At 35.7% G+C, this 18870-nt stretch overlaps 1 protein-coding gene across 1 annotated transcript; it reads left to right on the forward strand.

Moving 5' to 3' along the window:
• The first annotated feature begins 3743 nt into the window (after nt 1–3743).
• LOC108978000 lies at nt 3744–17628 on the forward strand. Its single transcript, XM_018948031.1, has 2 exons — nt 3744–3922; nt 15932–17628. The coding sequence occupies exons 1-2, from the start codon at nt 3899–3901 to the stop codon at nt 17249–17251; spliced, it is 1344 nt and encodes a 447-aa protein (XP_018803576.1). The 5' UTR covers nt 3744–3898; the 3' UTR covers nt 17252–17628.
• Nucleotides 17629–18870: the final 1242 nt, after the last annotated feature.

Raw genomic sequence — 18870 nt, forward strand, 5'->3', positions numbered from 1 at the left:
GCTCTTTTACTGTTTTATCAAACCAATCACAAATATCTGCAAAGCCAAAATGCGAATTACGTGTCGACCTTCCTCATATTGGTTGAGAATTCCCAACGATGCAGTAAAAATGCTGCAAATAAAAACAACAATAGCAACAACTACAAATAAAAACTGAAAACTAAAAATAAAAATTAAATCATAACTGCCAACTATTGCTATTAATGTGGGAAAAACAACGCAAACTAGGCGCTTGACCGCTTACACACACTCACACATATATACAGCCACATCTGTCAATGTAGTGGTGTGCGCCAAAAAATGCTGCATTTATAACTTTGCAGATTGCCATTTTTGTGAATTTGACGAATTTATCACCCGGCTATTGCAACAACACGCGTCGTAAGCGTTAAAAAACGCTTGGGAGTAGTGAACTACACGCACACACTTATATGTTTGTATATTTATAGCAGCATTTAATGCAAATATGTATGTATATGATCACTAGTGTTACACAATTTGGGAGCGTGAATGTTGCACAAACCGGCAGCCCATATTGAGGTGAACGAAAGCAAAAACACGAGAAAGAAGCAATATTAATTAAAATGCCTTTGTATTTATGTTTTTGGAAGCTGGCTGCGGCAGAGTAGGCGAAATTACTAGAAGATCATTGTGAGATGTGAAAATTACAAAATTATTGCAAAACTCGTTGCCCATGTAAGGGTTAAGGCAAGGGAATTGGCTCATGAGTGCAAAATTTCTCAGTCTTTCAATTTCGCTCTCACACATACACTCGCCGACGAGCAACAAGTGCAGTAGAGTGAACTTCATAGTGTAGTGTTGCCAGAAAGGAAGACTTTAATGTTTGGTATGTAAATATAAATACAGATAAATAGCTAAAATAGTATATATGTAGATAAATAATTCGAAATATTACCAAAAACAGAACTTCATTACACTTCGCGTGAAGCTGAATATTCCACACTCTTGCAACTTGTAAGAAAGAAAACAGAAAAGTACATTAAGGTTCTAATAGATAGGAAAATCACCATTATAAGGTTTGTTATATGCAGCGCTATATGGAAGATGGAGCTATGTGTAGAAGCTCAAGCAAGCGAGGGAAGTTCTCTAACCACCATACACTCGGGAGTGGGTAAAACACTCCACCAATGAAAAGGAAACAACAGCTTCGGAAGAAAAACACCCTTTTGATCACGAAATGTTAGGTCTTTAATTGGGAAGGTGCCACTACCCAGCTGGTTGATGTCCTCGTTAGAGTTAAGGCTGACATCACCGCCGTTCAAGAAATGCGATGGACGGGACAAATACTGGTTTTTGTGGCATTTACTAAAGAGGCCATATAAAGGAGGGCAAATTCGGTCTGGCATTCGTGGTTGGAGAGAGACTCCGTCGCCGAGTCCTAGCATTCACCCCGGTGGATCAACGTCTAGTCACAATCCACATCAAAGCGAAGTTCTTCAACATATCGCTGATTTGCGCTCACGCCACTATAGAAGGAAAGGACTATGTTACAGTCAATAAATTCAGCATCCATGAGGAAACATCCCCAAATGGGTTGAGACTAATCGTCTTCGCCGTGTTGTGCTAGACGGAAGACACGTCTCCAGTCTTTTAGACGTGCATACTCTCCGCGGTTCTAACATAGTGTCGGACTACTATCTTGTTGCAACAGAGATACGCACCCGCCGCTGTACAACCAAAAAAAAAACGCGCGTCAACAAACACAAGGAAGGTTCGACGTCGGGAAGCTGCAATCACAACAGACAGCCGACGGTTTTCGACTCGACTTGCACTGATGCTCTGTGAGAAAACTTGTCAACAACTAGTCATAAGGGAACTGTGGGACGGTATTTCAAGCTCTTTACGTACAGCTGTAATTGGTTTTCGGAAAATGGAAAAGAACAGCTGTGCCGTGTGACTGCCTAACTCGCAACGTTACAATTGACCACAACACGTGCGGGATGGGATAGATATCGAGAGTTGAAGAGGGAAGCGATACGCATTTGCAGATAAAAGAAGAGAAGCTATTCGAACACGGTGATGAAGAGCTGATAAGGAGCATGCATTAGCTTCTTTGTAGAATATGGTCGGACGAAAGCATACCCAACGATTTGGATTTAAGTGCGATCTGAACAATCCACCAAAAAGCAAAAAAGGATACTTAACAATCTTCGCAAAGTACCGTGGGATAAGTCTATTAAACACCGCATATAAGGTTCTATTGAGCGTATTGTGTTAAAGATTAAAGCTCACCGTCAACAAAATGATTGGACCTTATCAGTGTAGCTTTTTAGACCTGGCAATTCAACAACAAAAAAAGATAATCAAGCACCTCCTCGTCGTCAATTTCAAAGCTGCTTTTGAGAAGTAAAGTCTTTTCTCGACAAACAAAGGCCAATCTCTACAAGTCAATCATCATCTTCGTCCTGCTATATGGTGCAGAAGCATGGGCGATGACATCATCTGATGAGTCGACGTTACGAGTTTTCGAGAAAAAAATTCTGCGGAAGATTTATGGTCCTTTGCGCATTGGCAACGGCGAATACCGGAGTCAACGGAACGATGAGCTATACGAGATAAAACGATGACATTGACATAATTTAATGGATTAAGAGACAGCGACTACGCTGGCTAGGTCATATCATCCGAATGGATAAAAACGCTACAATTCTGAGAGTATCTGACGCAGTAACCGTCGAGGGAAGCAGAGGAATCGGAAGACTTCTACTCCGTTGGGCTGACCAGGTGGAGGAAGGTCGGGCTAAACTTGGAATCACAAATTGGCGCCAAATAGCGAAAAGGAGAAACGAATGGCGTTGTAAACTCACCAATAACCTCGGAAGCGGTGTTTACGCCAACAAAGAAGCAAAAGTCTTTCAATTTTTGAGATATTGATCCACTATAGTGTAATGGTGCCATATAAACTGACCGATCAAAATCAAGTTTTTGTAACGAATATTTTGTATTTGCGAAGGGTATTATAGCTTCGGTGAAATCTTAGCTTAGGTTTTTCCTTAATATTTCCTTATTTAATGTTCACACCAAATTTTTTATAATTCAGATAATAATAGTTACGTATTACGTTAATATACAAAGTTTTTCTTATAAAAACCAAAAACTTACTTGAACAATTTATACGGCAACACTCTTTGGTGTAGAGCTTTTTCTTGTCTATGGTATTTCAGCTGCTCTCGCTAACAAAAAATCTAGCGCTCACTCTCTTCATACCCAACCTCTCTTGCGGAACCCAATACTGTCGCATACCGCTCTCAGCGCTTCACTTTCGTTTTCATTTGCGAGCTTTTCTCCGCACATTTCGAATATTATGTCACTGCCAGTGGGTGCTTACCGTTAACAATGCGACTCAAGGTTGAAGCGGTATTGCAGACGTTTCTTTAGCTCACTTGCTGTTTTCAATGCTCTCCGCCGCTCGGCCGCGTGCCGCAACGCATGCGCGTCTGCATTGTTTTGACTACACATACACATTTGATTAGCGGCTGTTTTTGTGTTTACATTTGGCTCTTGAGCTTTTCAGTGCATTTGCCACCTACTTTGTTTACCTTTTGGCGTCGCTCACATGCAGACATATGTAGTTTTTTCTTCTCGCGCCGTATGACGGATTTTGACATTGTTGTCTGTGGTCGCTGCGGCTGCGCTGCATTTGCGCCGTTTTGCAATCGCATTGTGGGTATTTAACTGGAGTGTCAAAGAATTATAAAAACAGTTTTTTCTCCACACGCTGGAGTACAAGTTGGTCTGCACGGCGCGTCAGCCGTTTCAAGTGGATTACATTCGTGTTTAAAATTATATATAAAATACGGAAGACTTCGTTCGAAAAGGCGGAGCGTTCATTTCTGCGCTGAAGTTGTAAATTTTGTGTGCTTAGGACCCGGGAACCATGCGGATCCAGCGAAGTCTTGTGGTAAATGTGCTGACCAATTGGAATTTCATAAAAAGAAATTCAATCAGAACAATTAATAACAACGATTTAAGACTCTAAAAAGTGCTGGCAGTGTTTAATAGTGTTCCTAGGCGTTTAAGTGATATGAATATTGATAATTGAGAGTAATTCAAAAGTTACTAAATTTAATTAAATTTTTAACCCAAAGTATTATTTTGTTTGTGCATAGATGGCGGACCTTGGCAGTTTATTTATATAACTATAGTCCATTAACTGCTTAACGCCACTAATTCACCGGCCATTTTTACGCCAACAAATCCACGGCCGAAATGTTAGAAAAAAACACTCACTTTTCACGCTTTGTGCGCCAACGCGCGCCTTAGCCTTTGCAAGGCGCTGGCAGTCTTAATCGACGGCAGCAATAGTATTTATGCACATCAATATATATTTACGCCTTTTCTTTGTGATTTTGCATTTTAATAGCTAACGATTTTCTGCACATTTGTTGCATTTAAAGTGCACTTTCAGCTGTGAAATGCGGCATTCGAACGCTGCTGCTTATGGATTGCATATTTCCTATGCGAATCGAATGCAATAGGAAGTATTTGCTGGTATTTTATGTTTGTTGTTATTTTGTTTTTTCAACAATAATTTCATAAATTTTTTATTATTATTATTACCACTGCATGCGCATAACAAGTGGCGTTGTCCGCCTCTGTAGACATGATACTAGAAACTTAAGCAGCAAACCTGGCTGGCAATGCAAGTACAGTTTGGCGATGTCGAATAGAGTAGACACTCCACATAATATTATTTCTCTGCCAATAGTCTTTTTTTATACTTTCATTCATTAATTTTAGCTGAATCTCATATTATCTTTCGAAATATTATATATGTATATTTGAATGACATTAATCGATAATTTTTTCTTTATAAATAATGCTTATTCGCCATTTTTTGTTTATATGCTTAGTGGATAATCTAAGGCTGCTGTGTTCTTTTCAAATGTAGATACAAAAATAACCTTGCAAAGTCATTTTTTTATCAAAGTTTTTTAGAGTTATACATTTATAGTGCTTTCTGTATAATTGTAAAGGCCAGTAATGTACAAATAAATGAAATATAGAATACATACATATGTATGAAATATGTATGCAATCGCATAAAAGTACTCACGATTCATTTGTATTATTTTGTTCCATATAATTATTTAAAGATAATTTTAACTCACTTATGCCTTGACAGTTGGTACTATTGAATGTGTCTAAGACCAAAAATATAACTACCACTTAATTAAAGTTCGGCTTTGATACCGCCCATATTTTACATAAAAAGTTCTCTAGTAACACGGCTCGAAATTCGGTTGATTTTTTCAATTCTTCAAGAGTCTGCCTTGATTAGAAGAAAATAAAAAAGAAAAAAACTGTTAAGTTTCGTACTATGGGCAAAAAATAGTCAGACTTAAAGTAATTCCAGTTGTCCCCATTCACTTATGCCAACGTTTTTTCCAATCCTCGAAACAGTTATTAAAGTAAATTTCCATAATAATCTCAAACCGGTTTCCCGGAAGCGGCTATTTGAGTCTGCTGAGTAGCCAGAAGTCGCACGGAAGTAAGTCAGACAGATTTGGATAATATATTCCAAAGTTTTAGTAATGCCTCGGACAATAATCTATGCCTAATTGAGTGAGGGTAAAGAATAATCAAATAAAAAGTTTTCCATGCAAGGACTGGATTTTGACAGCTATACCATATATTGCTTCAATATTTACGATTCCGACAAAAGAGCAGTTTTTTTGGAAAGATAAAGGCATATACAAAATTTCAGACCAGCATCTGAAAACTGAAGGAATAGCTTATGTATATATAAACGGATGTGGATACATTGACCATGTTCAGCAAACTGATAACATTTATATATAAAAATATGTTTCCTACCGGTTGTTATAAAATTCGTAGGAAATTTCATATATCCTGTTCAGAATATAAATATATTGATTAGAAATAAAACTTATTCATGATTTTCACTTCAAAAACATGCTCGATTCGGACTTAGGATCCATGGGATAAGTAATAAGAAAAAATAGAAGGATCTGCGGTTTCTGCTCATCTGTGATTTCTATTTTGTTTTGCTATATAACTATGTATATAACAACGTGATTTATCCATTTGAAAATTAATATGAAATACTAATATTTTTGTGAGTATGGATAAAAACGGCAAATGAAAAATTTGCATAATGCGCTAATACATTGATACGACAAGCGTGACAATGTCATTAACAGTCTTCTACCTAACTTCGCTGCGCAATGACATAAAATGGCAAAAATTGCAAAGGCACATATTCAGTAGATCCCACAAATGGCAAATATATTAAAAATCGCGCTGATGTTTATAGTATTAAGGCTTTCATAATTTTAAATAATTTGTCAAATTTCGCTAAAAAATTTCAGATATCATTCAAATAAACGAAGTTATGTTTCTACATTACAAGGCTTTTAAAATTAGTTTCAGATAAAATTAATTGAATGGAACCACTATGATTCCGAATTTTCACGCGCTGGAAAAGTCACAAAATTTTTCGTGCAGAAGTCGCTGGATAATATATGTGTTATATTGGCTTCTTTCATATGTATTACGTACTACTTACTTACTTGCTTAAAGTATTAGCAGTTTGACAATTTAGACTTTATTTTTAAAGTTGTTCAGAAATAAAATTTAGTGAAAAAGGGTAGTCTCAATAAAAATACATAAAAAATTTAACTTGCAGCTTTATTTTTATTTCCCTCTAAACTTTACTTTTCGATATGCGGACAATCTATTCATTACCATAATCAAAAGATTAAATATTGTTGTTATGATTGTAAAATGTTTTGAGATATTTGAGGTCAAAATTTTGTAAGTAACAGTTTGGATTAAAGCATTTAACCGAGCTTTCTTTGAGAGCCATTAATCAAATTATAGACAAATGAATGACTATATCGCTTATATTTTGTTATTACAAAGTAGTTATGTATCTAGATAATGTGTTCTTTAAATATTAAATTCTTTAATAATTATAAAAATTCTTAAAACTTTCTGCGTCGATGCCGCGCTGCCAGCCCGATTTGCAAGCATTGAAGGCATTTCAGGGTTGCTTAAAATTTAAATTAATTATTTTAAACAATTTTACTACTTCGGTCATTACCATTAGTATAATTATAATACATTTTGTCAATTTTATAGATAGTGAAAATATTTCATTTGACGCTAAGGAAGTTACATAAATAAATAAGACTAATACATACCTCCTAGAAAAATTAAAAATCAACAACAATCAAATGGTTGCTTTTGCTAAAAGCTAATCAATACAACTTTTGTTCATAATAACATATGTGAAACCTAAAATATTGAAGTAATAAAATTCGAAATTTTTTTAAAGATATTTTAAGGAAAGACCCAATTGTATATTCACTTCCGTTCGATTTCTTAGTAGCTGTCGTGTTCTAATCAATATTTTTTTAATAATACTAAATTATTACATATTTTTAAGTTATTACCTTTTAAATATTAACAAATCAAGTATTACATAAAGAAACTTGCCCCAATTATGGCGATTATGCCATAGCACGATAGTAAATGCACATCTGTGTGTATACATATGTATATAAATATTTGTCTATATTGAACTACACAAGAAAAGTAACATTTTTCTATTTGCGATAAAATGATAAATCGAGCAGCATTTATTAACAGCGTGAGGTTCAACTGGATGCATGCAAATAAGCTGTGCATACATATAAACATATGTATATAGTATATATATATCACACTTTCACTATCAACGAGTTGCCCACATGCAATTAGCACTTTTTGCGCTTCACTCTTAAATATTAAGTGTAAGCTTACATAAAAGCACACATCCAGCTGATTGCAAAAACAACAAACAACCGGCGTCATCGAATCACACGCGCTGTCGGTCAGCTACTGCCGCCACCGTATTTATGTCCATATTCGCCTATTTCGTAACTCTTCCGCAAAGCAATCATATCTCACTGGAAACTTGCCCATCCACTTGTATCATTTTTATTTCCAATTGCACATGTGTGATGAACATATAAACGAGTGTTGTTATTTTTCATTTTCCACTTTTTGTTTATGTCAAAAAATGCATTTACTTTCATAGCACTAAAATGCAACATTGGATTGTGGCAATGTGGAGTTGCACGCTCGTTAACAACAGCCGCAGGAGCTGGCGACATAAGCGACTTGCAGTTGTCCAATTGTGGCGATAACTTAATCACTTTTCTTACAACGAGTTTGTTGCTTAAGTCTTTTGTAAGGAAAGTCGGCCAATTGTGGAAAATTCAGACTGTTGTGGCGACTGGTGTTAAGTTGCTTTACAAGTGGAAGAAAAATATTAATTTTACTACAAAATGTTTGAAATAATTATTTTTTTTAGAACTATGACATAATAATTGGAAAATATATTATAACTTATAGCCATGAGAAATACTATTGCGGGCAAGAAATAGTAAGACTTTTTAATCTTAATTTTGCATGAAAACCCATTCGTCGGAATAATTTTTTTCTAGGTTGGTATGACTGTCAATGACATCTGTGCCCAATTTCACATCAAAATAGTGTTTAGTATACGCTTCTCTTGCAGTGGATTAAAAAGTTATTAAATGTTTTTGATATTATGATTATATTTTTTGCCACCTATCTAAACTTTTTTACAATCAAACTAATGCAATAAATGACACATTGTAGCAAAATGATCACTGAAAATAGTTTTAAAACTATTTTTATGTAAATTTGATTAAGATTGCCAACAATTTGAAAGTCTTAACAAAATTAAGGGGGTATTATTGACTAGTACCTCGAATTTTGAATCTTTTTTGTAATCGATAAAAATCAATTCATATTTTTACTATCCATTTTTATATTTTTGCAACCAATTGCTACCAAGTATTATAGCTTTGTTCACCTAACGGTTGTACGTATCTCCTAAAACTAATCGACATAGATATCATATAGGGTTGTGTATATTTATAACTGATCAGAATGACGAGATGCGCTGGATTACTGTCCGCCTGTCCTTCCATCCGTTCGTCGGCCCGTGCAAGCTGCAATTTGAGTAAAAGTTTAGACATCTTGAAGAAATTTTGTATGCGTATTCCTTGGTAAAAAAACCTGCCACGACCACAAAACGCCATTAACCGAAAACATATAAAGTGCCATAATTAAGTATTAACTGAAGATATAAATCTAATTTGGCAATAGGACTCGCAATAGCAAGGGGCACCTGTAGAGTATGGCCCCGCCCTCTAATGAGTTGAATGTACATATCTCCTAAACCAATAAAACTACAAAAACCAAACTCGCCCAGCCTAGATATTATAAAAAATCGTACATGCAGTGTGAAAATTAATACAATCGAATAAAAACTACTAGAAGCGCGACATATCAATAACTAAATACTCTAGAGATGCTAAAATTTACTTGCACGATGGTATTAGAAGGCTTTATAGGAGCCAAGGTAAAAATAGGACGATGAATGTAGCTTCGCCAACTTTTTGGTTAATCATATATCTCGGAACCCAACCTACGGGAGTCGACTAAATTTAGGACGTGGCAGTTTTCTCGTACTTCTATATCACGGTGTGAAAATGGGCGAAAGCCTAAAATGTTGAATATCTCGAGCAGTGTTAATGATAGCGAATTTGACCTCGAACATTTTTTGTAGCAAATAAAATTTCCTAAAAGTTTGTCATGAACACCTTTTTCTATAGCTCTTGTCATTTATGAGATCAATACAAACAAATGCGAATTTGATGACAAAATCAGGTTTAGAGCCCCGTACTACCTCGACGGTGTGAGTTACGACAGTGGCACTGGGCACTTTTGTAGAGTGAACAATTTTGAGAAATATGCGTCTAAAGTCCTCTGATATGTAGGAATTTAAAGATATAAAATCACGATTGTAGTGTTTGTTTTAGAGTATTTGCAAGGAAATTTCGTGACGGGATTGAAAAAGAATTAATAGTTAAAAAAACCTAATATATATTTATATATATGTGAGTTTTGTTGGATATATATATAGATATACATATATAGACGTAGTTCTATATATATAATAATTTCTTGGATTCGGAACCTCTGGTTGAGGTTTAACACCTTATAATATTTCTCCAGCCTTGGTTCTTGCATGTTGCAAAAGTATGAAATCCTTGTTTAATAATTATTCGTAAAAATTTTGAAATTTTTTTTATTAGTTTAAATAAGGTGATTTAAACTGTAATAACTAAAAATTAATTAGTTTTTGAATGGTTTGAAAACTGACTAATTTCTTCAATAATTTTCTATGCTTGTTCATGAAAGGCAATAACATTTCCATTAGTCTTTGTTAAAGGTGGCAACTAATTTACATTTGAATTAATTAAAAGTCTATTTTTATTGAAAATCACTAAATTTAACACAAAACAGTAGTGGAAATTTACACCAGCGAAACATAACCTCAAAACAAACCATGCAAAATTAAATGAACACATAATTTATTCCTTTTTGAAGACCTTTTTGGAGATATGTATGTCAACATGAGTCAGCAATATTGGAAAAAATTCGATTTAAAATGGGTTAGCCCAGGGCTATAAACAAGAAGAAGAGTGGGAAAAGAGGGTAAAGCAAAGCATATTCAAAGTTTGATTAATTTTGTAAACAAATTTATAAATAAAAGTGATGATGATACGTCAATAAATAGCGCAATAAAATTTGGCTGCCGGTCAAGCAGCTTGGGAGAGGAGAGGCAACATTCATGAAGCACTGAATAAATGAACAGTTTGCAACAAAGTAAAATTGACAAAGAAACAATGAAACAAAGGCAATTCAAAGTTAGAGCTCAATGAAGTGAATTGGCCACAATGGATTGAGTTGAATAGTCAATAATATGATTATTGTTGCTATTTTTAATAACAGATTTATATTTGTAAGCATTATTATTAACACTTCACAATGCGGCTGCTGTGCGGCAGACGTCAAGCAACAGCTGAGAGGTACTCTATAATTGTAATCATTAGTTCACATGAAATTTGCTGCGCTTTCCGAGTCACTGTCATTAACGAGGCTTTTCTCATCTTCATTGGCATTAACAAAAGCAAAATTGTGCTCACAAACATTAAATATGTGAACAACAGCAATACAAACTTTTCGTTCGTTTTTCGAAATTTCCCGGAGATGAGCTGATGATATCACATGTCGTGAAGAAATGCTGCTTGCTGAGCTTAAATAATATTGTTTCAAAATTTGTTGTGCGCAAGCATATTTCTCACACATAGTTATTTCGCCATGTTTTATGTTTCAAAACACAACAACAAAATTCAAACAACATTTCTGAACAATTAGCTAGCGAAAGAAAGAAAGAAGTTCAGAGTAGAGTAGAGAGATTAAATAATATACGTAAAACAACAGCACAAATCGAAACAAAACACTCACAAAATAAAAATAAAATAAAAAGCAACAACATAACCTCAAATCGCGCCATGCAATGCGCCACTCACAGTGCCGCTGTGACAAAGCGGCAAAGGTTGCAGGACAAAAGTCTTTCATGGTTTTGAAAATTACTTGCATTTGGCCATAAATAAACAGCGTAGCGGTAAGGTAACAAATGTAGAAAGCAACAACAAATACAACACCGACAACAGCGCGAATATAGCACAATTGTTAGTGTCAGTGTGTCGTTGGTGGCTGTAACCCAAATTAAACGTAATTTCCCATACACTTACCTATATAAGTAGGCGAATTAATAAATAGCTGCATATTTATGGTGCACACTGTAGTGTTTTTAGCGGTTTGTTAATATTGTTGAACTCTTATAAAGTGCGGCGCGTTCAACACGGCAAGCTTAGAGGCCACAAGCGGAAATTAATGACGGCATATGTTTTTGTTGTTTGGCGTTACATTTTGTTGTTGGTGGTAATTTTAAGCGCCATAAATTAGCTGTATTTCATTGTAATTTTGCCAGCAAAATATTATACAAAGAGGTGGTTAAATTACTTATTATTACATAAGTGGCCTATATTATCGCAAATGATTTTTGTTGTTGTGATTTTTATATGCTTTTATTTCATCTTCGACCATTGGAGGTGATAAAATTATTGTGCTTGCTTTTATGCAGCGCGCGGGTGTTAATTTTTAACGGTTTAAAGTTAATTAGGTAGCGTTATAGCAAGTTTTGAACTATTCGTTGTTACATGGGGGACGTTTGGGTTGAATATTATGTAATATTATAAAAAATTAATAACAGTTATCAAATTTGCTTCAATTCTTTTAATACATGTTTTTTAATTTCTACTAAATCTGGGCAAGAATTTAACATTTTTTTATAAATCGAAAAAAAAAATTAAATAAATGAATTGAAATGAATTTTGAGCATCTGATTCGAGACTCATCATGAGAGAAGCTTCATATTATGATACGAAATAAGTAAATACTTGTTCTCTTGTCGATTGGATATCAAAGTATTTATATAAGCGTAAGTCGACTTAAGAAATGTTAGCTAATTTGTTGCAGTTCTCACTCATAGCCGAAATATTCAGTTCCTTTTTTTCACAAGAAGCTACTCATTTATCCTCACGAAATTGGGCACAGATTATTGTTTAAGTAAACAGTGCAATTTAGAAACAAATTATGTTCACGAAATTTGGTAGAGATTATTATTCAAAGCATCGCTACATTCTCCATTCAAACGGGCATTCGAACACACCGATGAACATCAGATTGAAGATATTTTGTATCAGGTCGCCGAACCTAGCCCTGGCTGTCGCTTCTCTGCTTACATACCTTAAAGGAAGGCATGGTAGATGAGTACTCGATAAAGGATGGATCAAATCTTGCGGGGAGGGTTAGTGGAGAAGTAAACTGTCGGGAACTTTCCACAAGCTCCAGTTTTTAGCTTCCTGACCTCTTCAGCGTCTTTCAAGCTTAGATGGCTACAAGACTAATGGCTAAACTTCCTAGTTATTTTATGATTAGACTGATTTAGGTGCCTGGGCACAGCGGTATTGCAAGAAACTGTACGGCTCACGAACTTGCTAGGAAAGTACTGCAGCCTCAATAACTGCGGAATGGGAACGGTTGGCTTCTCAAAACCCCTCAGCAAGCTTAGGTCAACTACTACCAACAGAGCAATTGTAAGGATCTATTAGTGCGTGGTAAATCGGAAGATCTCTTCGCACACAGCAAGGTCTATCTTTCAATGGTTGCACAAATTCTAACTGGACACTACCGAAACGGGGTTCATGCAGTATAATTGAACATACCAGATGCCAGCTGCATTAGCTGTTTGGAAGATGGAATCACCTAACAGTTTAGAGAATGTTTGTCGATAGCTGATTTCCAAATACAGAAGTCTTTCGTAAGACTTCACACAGGACTGCATTTAACAGTCTAAAAGTGATTAACCGAATTCATTTGAGTTACGCCAAAGCGAACAAAGCTATTATGTTATGACCTGCCATCAAATCTTTCTTAAATCTTCTTAAATTTATATACGAATTCAGAAAATAGCTTTTTGCATCGTGCATTTTTTAATCAAACTGTCATTCGCGCCAAAACAAGCAGAAAATAATGCCAAAATACACAGATGAAGAAAATGGTGTAGAATAATTTTCAGGTTCATGTTGAAGAAGTTACACATCAAAAGTTTATTACTTTCCGCAATTTTCGTTTACGTCTGCAAAAAGAAAGAAGTCGCACGGTGCCATATCAGGTGAATACAGGGAGTGGTTATTGGTTAAAATGTGATTTTTGGTCAAATGGTCGATCACAGGCGCCGATCGATTAGAGCAATTTTTGGTCGTCAGTCAATTTGTGCTTAAGCCAAAATGTTCGGTTAAGATGCGATAAATCGATGTTTTGGAGATCTGCAATTCCATTTCCAGGAATTTCAATTATGATTTCGGCTGACTTTTGATGAATTCACACACAGTGTCGATGGAATTTCCGGTGATCACGGATTTTTATTGACCCATATGTTGATCGTCATTTATGTCTTCACGACAACATTGAAAACGTTGAAACCACTCTTGAACTCTGCTACGGGATAGGCAATCATCGTCATAAACTTGTTTCATCAATTGAAACGCTTCGGTAAAAGTTTTACCAATTTTAAAACAATATTTAATGTTGGCTCTTTGTTTGAAACTTATTTTCGCACCGATAACACAATTATACTGAAACTTAAGACACAATAACTTCGCTACCAATCAATGAAAAGTCCTGTTTACCTTGGCACCATCATAGTTAATATGTTTATTTATTTAAACTTTTCATTTGCTTCTACTTTTGGCGCTTCCAGTCGAAATTTCATTGCTTTGAAGTTCTTTCAGAAAGTTTTCATGATTTCTTAGTCGCTCAAACTATCCTAATTTTTTACTGCTATATGAACATTATATGTTGCTGTTGCAATGAGTTATTTTATCATATATTTTGTTTATGACTGAAATTTGGGAATACACTCGTGCCAGTGTAGTACAACGATTTCAAAATGTTCCATTCTGATATTATTAGAAAAGTGTCGAATACATCGAATAGATGATCCTCAAGTCAAATTATGAAGTTTATACAGTCGGTGGCTATTTTTAGAGAAATATAACGAGAAAAAGCATGTGTATACGTATTGTTTTCGATAATGAGCAGAAAAGCCCTTTATTTCTGAAAGTATTTTTATTTTTATTATGCTTGTCAATGCTGAATTATTAACACTGTACAACATTCGACGCAGATCCATATAGCAATAACATAATAATAATCTCGTATAGCATATTTTATAAAAGCACGCGAAATGTTATACATCACTGAAATGAGAGGAAAAGGTAGATTTTGTGCTCATTTCAACTTTTTTAGCTATTTGTAACTAGTAATGATGTTTGAAATATGCTCTTTGAAATTTTAAAGGAAATACTTCGATTTTAGAGTCTAATTGTAAAACGCAGAAATTACTCTTCTCTTATGACATAACCTATAGAAGAATATGGATTTTTTGTACTCAGAAAAGAAGTAGTTTTTGAATTGATGAAAGTTTTCTTCACCTTAAAGCGATATATTTAATCATTTTGCAACAAAGCTACAAATGGACCATTAATAACAGAATCAACGCCAGCGAATATATTGCAACTATTTTATGTTATTTTGTAACAAAATTGTCTCATAAATATATTTTTCGTTAATAATTTGACCGAATTATTTTGTTAACATATTTTATTCATTATACAATATTTTTCACAATCGATCTCTTTAAGGCAAAGCTGCGTCGTCGGACAGTTATTTTAGCTACCATAACAATACCTTTTAGCTGATCAACACGCAATAATGGTTAAAGTCCATATATTCGAATAGTAATTACAACATTTCAGCGCTAATTTCTGAGAAGCCGGATTAAGGTGACCTTCGATTTTCATAATTATTTTTTGCCAAATTTGTTGACAAGCACATATTTCACCAATTATTAATTTATTTTGTTGCCCTTGTTATTTTAACATATTTTTAAAACTATTACGTTTTTTGCTTTGCATCAATCTTGTCGACCAGACACCCACAATTTCCCTTTTCTGCGAATCGCAATTCCCAATTTGAGAAATTACATAACATCTCAATATAACAATACACAACAACGCACATGTAAACTTGCATGTACGTTTGTATGTGGTGTATAAAGCGGTCAGCGCTCCTTCATTTCGTTATGCAAATTTTTTATAGTCTGCAGCCCAGCGGCTGATCAACAAAGTCAGCCGCCGTGATCAACCGCGAAGCCCGCTTTCAGCATATTAACCGCATTTGCAGACAGCGATGCCAGACAATGACCTTTTTAGGTGATGGTTACGGTTATTTTTGAGTTTGACCTGAATTATATAGTAACCTACATCCTGTTTTTAACAATTTTGGATGCTTTTTGACATAACTGTATAGTATTTATATATATCATATTCTCGCCACTACTTCCCTCTTATACTACACTTTCTACTCACACTCTCATATCGAATCTCTTCCACAGTTTTGTGCACTTGGTACACTCTCTCTACTCACACTTGTCGCCGGCAAGGCACTGATCGATCAACAGACAGCCGAATCACAAGCGAACAGCGCTACTGTCGCTCAGCAACGTATCGGCTGGGATCACGATCACCATGAGGTGCACGAACACCACTATCACGAGCATCATCACGATCCCGGCTTCTGGAAGAAGAAAGTGACATGGAAGGAAGGTTGGAAAAAGATTTGGAAACCAGCAAAGAAGCAAATTTGGAATCCGTCATGGAAACAAATCTGGAAACCGATTTGGGTGCCAGTTAAAGTGCCCGCTTGGAAAGATATCAAAGTGCCGGCGTGGAAGCAAGTGTGGAAGCCCATATGGAAAGAGATAAAGGTGCCTGCATGGAAGGAGATACAAGTACCGGATTGGAAGAAGATTTGGAAACCAGTGTGGGTGCCAACGAAAGTGCCCGCATGGAAGGATATACAAGTGCCGGCGTGGAAGCAAATTTGGGTGCCCGTGTGGAAGGAAATACAAGTGCCAGCTTGGAAGGAAATACAAGTACCGGAGTGGAAGCAATACTGGACGCCAGAGTGGATTAAAGTGGGTATACCTGGTGAGAAGTATTTAGGTAAGGATCCCGAAGGTTGGGAATACACCAGTCATGATTTATGGAAGAAGAAGTTGGTTTGGAAGTCACATTGGAAAAAGATTTGGAAGCCAGCGAAGAAACAAATTTGGGTACCAAGTAAAAAACTCGAATGGAAGGAGGAATGGAAGCAAATCTGGAAACCGGCGAAGAAACAAATCTGGGTTGATGACAAGAAACTGGAATGGAAGGAAGCGTGGAAACAAATCTGGAAGCCAGCTAAGAAACTCATTTGGATTCCAGACAAGAAACTCGAATGGAAAGAATCTTGGGTGCAAATTTGGAAACCGGCAAAGAAACAAATTTGGGTCGAAGATAAAAAGCTTGAATGGAAGGAAGCATGGAAACAGATTTGGGTGCCTGGCTGGAAGGAAATTTGGGTGCCTGCATGGAAGAAAATCTGGCGACCCGTAATCATATCCGAATGGTTCCCCACACCCGATCATCATGATCACCACCATGAGCATGTAGAGCATGGCTGGGATCGCAAAGATGGCCAATCGCAGAGTAGTAATAAAGTGGTGTGGAAACGCGATGACAAAGCGACACAACTCAAGCCTGTTGCCACAGTCGATTTTCAAACGGCAAAAGCAACTGAGGTGCGAACATCCGCCGCGGTGGGTACGAAACCTATAGCAACAGCGGCGGCGGCGCCAACGGCAGGTCAGGGCTTCAAGTTCCCCGGTGCGTAGATGATTGCGTTGAACGAAAATTTTGTTGTGTTTTGAATTGCACATCACTTAAGCATTTTTGTTGTACTTGTAAATAGGTATTCCAGTCGTTAGTTTTAAGTCGCTTCCCAAATCCTAATTTCATTTAAATTTATTTAGTTTTAATGCGCCCCTCCATCACCCATTCCTTTCACCCTTCAATTTGTATCAATACATACGAAATCTTTTCCATAACTTTTGTATTATTTTAATTTAATTATATATACTTATACTTATGCCACGATTATTACAAGTAAATATAAATATTTAATTTATGTCTAAGTTGTTTCGGTTAACTTCATATCATTAGTTTTAAGTGAATTACACATGAAGTTGTCATATAGAGTTGAGTAAAATAATAAAAATTGTTGAGTATTTTTTATACCATAATATAATAATGAAGATGTAGTTTCAATGTTTTCGAATTTTAGAAATGGTTAAACATTTTTACTCCAATCATATCTTCAAAGAGAAGTGAAAGATATTTCACCTGCACAATTTCAAGACGTTCGTGGCGAAAACTCGACAATACGGTGAATAGCAGGGGTAGCAGGGGATGTAGAAGTGCTTTGTCATGATTGGGAAAACATTTTTTTTATCGCCAAAAGAAACAATTTTTTCCACAGTTATCTGTTGCACGATATCGTGTCGCCTTGTCTTAAACCTTGTTTGGCATCGAACGGCTCGGAGAAGTCCATCCCGATCCTGGCGGAGTTTTTGGCATTGCTCGATGTCGGTGTAGTATTATTTTTGCGAGAATGCCAGTGGTCGTCTTCTTTGAAGTAGATTGAATGAATGCTTCGGTGACGCTCTCGAAGTTTTATTTTGTTACGTTACGTTATCGGACAAAAAACCAATTTTTGGTTTACGGTACTCATCAAAAGTAAAGCATCCAAGTGCGCTTTGATTTCGTGCGGAATTTCCTATCCAAACACATGATATGAATCCCCGACATTCTTTTCCGTCTCTTAATCCACAATTCATACTGAGTTCAGTGGTGACTTAAAACACTTAGAATTTTCGTTTTATATTTTATGAATGAAATATACGTTTTCTTTTCTCCAACAGCACAGTAATGGGCAACTGTTCCTTGAATAGTGCAAAACAGCATTTGTTTTCCTTTCGCACAAGTGGAAACTAAGTTTAAACACTACGAGAAACCAAGTTGTTCTCTACTTTATCTCACTTGCAAATCGATAGAGTCCTCAGCATTTTGAGTAGTCCATATCAATTGCATATTAAGACGATCATGGGGAACCTCTTATAAAGTTTTTTCTATAGTGAGAGAAATCTGAAATTTTGAAATTTTTGTAGTATCAATGGTAGCTCTTTTTACTTTATAAGTAGAAATCTTTGTCCTTGACCGCGTTAATCTTTACGATAAATACCTCATTAACGATGCAAATTTCATCCGTCAGAAATATTTGGTCTTTTATTTGGAAAGTGTTTAATGTAATTTAGTTTAGTACTCTTATTTCTTCGAAATTTAAATCCTCACATTTCGAAATTAGCCGGCAATATGGCAGGAAACTAAATACTAAGTTGTCTAACACACAAGTCTAACATAGGATTTTACTACTTAAGTACAGACGGGCTGGGGT

This window comes from Bactrocera latifrons, unplaced genomic scaffold (assembly GCF_001853355.1).
Source record: "Bactrocera latifrons isolate USDA-ARS-PBARC rearing strain unplaced genomic scaffold, ASM185335v1 scaffold_99, whole genome shotgun sequence".
In the NCBI taxonomy this organism is placed as follows: Eukaryota; Metazoa; Arthropoda; class Insecta; order Diptera; family Tephritidae; genus Bactrocera; species Bactrocera latifrons.

Coding starts and splice junctions, on each gene's coding strand:
- LOC108978000 (XM_018948031.1), top strand. CDS start 3,899: ATGCGGATCCAGCGAAGTCTTGTG. Junction 3,923..15,931: donor GGATCCAGCGAAGTCTTGTG/GTAAATGTGCTG, acceptor TCTCTTCCACAG/TTTTGTGCACTTGGTACACT.